Raw genomic sequence first — 4,197 nt, forward strand, 5'->3', positions numbered from 1 at the left:
TATTGTAACACTATTAATTACCTAGTTCCAGTAAGATTTATAAAGTGTACTCTGTAAACGTACACTGTATGCTGTCTGATATTGTGTGTGCGAGATTGTACCAGTGTGCATTACACAGCTTCCACGCAAACGGGAGACACGGTTTGGCGGGTGGACGGATTTTCCCCGAGACAAATACAAGCCGATAGCCCTGGGCGGTACATCTGTGGGCTGCTCGTCCCGGGATTGAATTCTGTGGATGCTGTGTGACCACTCGGCTTAAAAAAATACAGTCGGGATGGCGGCAGCTGCTTTTCGGGGGTGGTGTGCGGCTGCGAAGGGGGCAGAGAGCAATGCGTGCGTGCTGAGGAGGGTGGAGACTAGCGTACCGGATGAAGCGTTACTGCGAGGTCTGAGTGCGGTTAAAACGTTTGGCAAAGTGGAGATTGTATCGCGGAACTTTGATTTTAAGGCAGGTACAGATATAGTGTTAGTGCAGACAAGTGAGGACATAACAGGGGCAGAGTTGCGAGAGGACATTGGCGTCCCCGGGGATGCGGGGCCATGGCGCCTGCAGAGTGTCGGGGAGGGAGGGGCCAAAGCTCAGCGAGCAGAGTTGCCAGCAGAGGGGGCAGGAGATCTGAGGGAGCGGATTCTTTCGGTGCTGGAGGATGAAGGGAAAGAGTGGTCAGATTTGGAAAAGTTGGTCAGTTCCCGTTCCACCGTGAAAGGCGAGAGCTCTGAGTTGACCTCTGCACTTACCTCCTTAGCGAGAAGGGCAGAGGGGCCCCGCCAGAAGATAAGAGTTTTCTCGGGAATAACGCCCACTCCCGAGGGTGAGGAGGAATATGAGACATGGGTTGAGCAAACGTCACAGTTGTTGAGGGAGTGTCAGTGCTCGGATGAGGAAAAGCGACAGAGATTAGTTGAAAGTTTGCGGGGAGAGGCGGCTGGGGTAGTGCGAGGTGTGAAGCTTAACCAGCTTTTGGCCACTCTGAAGGACGATATGGAGGCTTTGGAAAGAGCTTTTGGGTTGACTGGGAGCTCCTCGGGGAGTTTCAAAACATGTATCAGGATGAGGGTGAGAAGCCCTCTGCGGACCTTTTATCGGCTTGAGAGACAGCTTAATGGCTGGCCGCGCCGGGGAGTCATTCGGCCTGAACAGGTGGATCAGTTCAGGATGGATCAGGTATTTCGGGGTACCCAGGCCGAGGACAAGATTGCTTGGAGTCTCCGGCAGTCTTATAAAACGCTCCCTCCTCCGACGTTCGTTCAACTGATCAGAGATGTGAGGGGGGATGAGCGCGCGTTGAGGCCTCGGGAGGATTCTGTCCGCAGGGTGAGATCCTCAGTTGTAGCCCCGGTGGGGACGGAAGGGAATCGGGCTCCACCCGGCAACTGAAGGAGGTGGTGGCCGAGCTGAGAGCTGAGGGGTCGGTAGGGCAGGCTTCGCCCCCCAGAGGACGGACAGCGCAGCATGCTGCAAGTGGCGGGAGGTCAGCGAGAAGAGGGGCGACTAATAGCGTGTTCTATAACTGTGGGAAAGAGGGACACTTCCGGAGAGACTGTGAAAGGCAGGGGTGTGTGCTATAACTGCGGGGAGGAGGGTCACTTCTGGCGGGAATGTGTGCGGCCGGAAACCTCAAGGAGGGCGAGTCCCCGGGTATCCAAGAAGGGAGAGATGTCGGGAAACTTGGAGGGGACCCAGTGAGGGAACAATCTGCTGTCTGTAGGCGAACACGTTCCCAACAATGTACCAAGGAACCCCTGAAAGCAGAAGACCCGATTCTGGAAGGAATAGTGGGACCCCGCTGCAGCGTGTCACTATGGATACAGGGAATCCATGCTAAAGCCATACTGACACCGGGTCGCAGGTCACACTACTATACCGTACCGTTTTACAATCAATACTTAAAGCATTTGTCATTAATCCCATTCCGTGCACTGAAGATCTGGGGTGTCAGTGCTGGGGATTATCCGAATGACGGGTATTTGTCAGTGAAACTGGAGATTTCAGAAGCCGATGTGGGAGTGTCTGAGGTTTTGGAGACGTTGGTGCTGGTTTGTCCGGACCCGGTTGAGACGGGGCGGGGGTGCTTCAATCCTGGTGGGGACCAACACCCCTGTGGTGCGGAGTCTTATGGGGGCCTGCCAGGAGAGGGTGAGTGAGAACTGTTTGGGGGACCCGGGCCGGAGACTGAATTTAAACGAGGGACTGTGTGGTGCACCCAGTGGAAGCCTGTGATAATAGGGCCCGGGGAAGTAGCAAGAGTGATGGGACATCTTCCCCAGATTTCCCGGAGTGCCTGATGGCGAGGCCCTTTTTGTCGACGCCCAGGAAGATCTCGAGGGGGAGTCACGATTTCCGGCTTGGGTGCTGGTGAAGCCCGAAGTGCCGAGGCCCTCGGTGGTAGATGCGACGCGGATAACTGTGAATGTCAGGAACAATACGAAGAGAGAAATCACCTTTAAGAGAGGGATGCCGCTGGGACATTTGTTCCCGGTGATGGTAATGTCTAGCGCACCTGTGAGGCCCACTAAGGGGGGAGGACAGGAAAACAGAGGAAAGCTGATCGCTGAGGCCTTTAACTTTGGGGACTCTCCTGTGCCGCCGGAGTGGAAACGCAGGCATGTGGAGATGTTGAAGCTGGAAGATTTGTTTTTCTCTTGCCGATTTTGAGTCGGTTGTTCCAAGAACACGCGCCATACCATCCGAGTGACTGAGGACTCCCCGTTCAGAGAGAGGTCGAGGCGACTGGCCCCTGCAGATGTGGAAGACGTGCGGCAGCACTTGTGCAAGTTGAAGGAAGCTGGAATCATCACTGAGTCCCGAAGCCCCTATGCGTCCCCAATAGTAGTGGCCCGGAAGTAGAACAGAAAGCTACGCATGTCTCTGGAGTATAAGACATTGAACCGGCGCACTGCCTCGGACCAGTATACGGTCCCCAGGGTCGAAGACGCGTCGGCCTGTCTGAGTGGAGCGAAGTGGTTTAGTGTGCTGGACTTGAGGAGTGGATACTACCAGATCTCGATGAGTGAGGCCGACAAAGAAAAAACGGCAACTCACACAAGATGCTGGCGGAACGCATCAGGCCAGGCCGGGACCCTTCGTCAGGACAGACGAAGACGGCATTTCAGGACAGAAAGAGAAGGCGGCATTTATATTCCCTATGGGGTTTTCCAGTTCGGAATGATGGCCGAGGGTATATCGGGAACCCTGCTACCTTCCAGGGGGTCATGGAGAAGACGCTGGAGGATATGAATTTGCATGAAATGTTGGTGTATTTGGATGATTTGGTAGTGTCTGGATCCACTTTGGAAGAACAGGAAGCGAGATTACTGAAGGTGCTATGTCGGCTGAAGAAGGAAGGGTTACAACTCTCCCTGGACAAGTGTCTGCTCTGCAACACGTCTGTTAGCTATGTTGGACACATAATCTCGCGGGATGGAGTAGCTACCGACCCGGCTAAGATAGAAGCGGTGACCACGTGGGCGAGACCCCGGACTGTGAGCGCTCTGCGCTCGTTCTTGGGGTTCTGTGGTTATTATCGGAGATCCGTGATGGGCTACGCCAAAGTGAGTCACCCTTTGAACCAGCTTCTGCGTGGTTACCCTCCCTTGGGGAAGAAAGGAAAAGAGGGACGGGATGTTGGAGAATATCTCGGACCGTCGGAGCCCTTCGGACAGAGGTGGGATGTAAAATGTTCGGAGGCTGTTAAATCGCTGGAAGAGTTGCTGACACAGGCACCGCTGCTGGCTTTTGCGGTCACCCGATTACCCTGTGTACTACACACGACGCCAGCCGAGAGGGATTGATCTTGTATCAAGGTCAGGCCACCGGGTTGAGACCTGTCGCGTTTGTCAGCCGGAGTTTGTCGGTCTCCGAGAGAAACTATCCCACCCATTAGCTGAGTTCCTGGCGTTGAAGTGGGCAGTGGTGGATAAGCTGAGAGACTATCTCTCCGGAGCCAGGTTTGAGCTGAGGACGGACAACAACCCACTTACTTATAACCTGACTTTGGAGAAACTGGATGCTAAATGCCATCGATGGTTGGCAGCTTTGTCGGTGTATGATTTCATCCTGAAGTACGAGCCGGGGAGCAGGAATCTCGATGCGGATGCTTTGTGACCACGGGACCATGAATAACAAGAGACGTACGAGGAGTGGGAGAGCGTTCTTGCCCCTGGGGTGAAAGCCATGTGTCAGTTTGCTATCAC

General features: G+C 54.5%; 1 protein-coding gene across 1 annotated transcript; it reads left to right on the forward strand.

Moving 5' to 3' along the window:
• Positions 1-277: 277 nt before the first annotated feature.
• LOC140721917 (modulator of apoptosis 1-like) lies at positions 278-1,381 on the forward strand. The gene has a single exon (XM_073036739.1). The coding sequence runs from the start codon at positions 278-280 to the stop codon at positions 1,379-1,381; it is 1,104 nt and encodes a 367-aa protein (XP_072892840.1).
• The last annotated feature ends 2,816 nt before the right edge of the window (positions 1,382-4,197 follow it).

Source organism: Hemitrygon akajei, unplaced genomic scaffold (assembly GCF_048418815.1).
Source record: "Hemitrygon akajei unplaced genomic scaffold, sHemAka1.3 Scf000064, whole genome shotgun sequence".
Lineage (NCBI taxonomy): Eukaryota > Metazoa > Chordata > Chondrichthyes > Myliobatiformes > Dasyatidae > Hemitrygon > Hemitrygon akajei.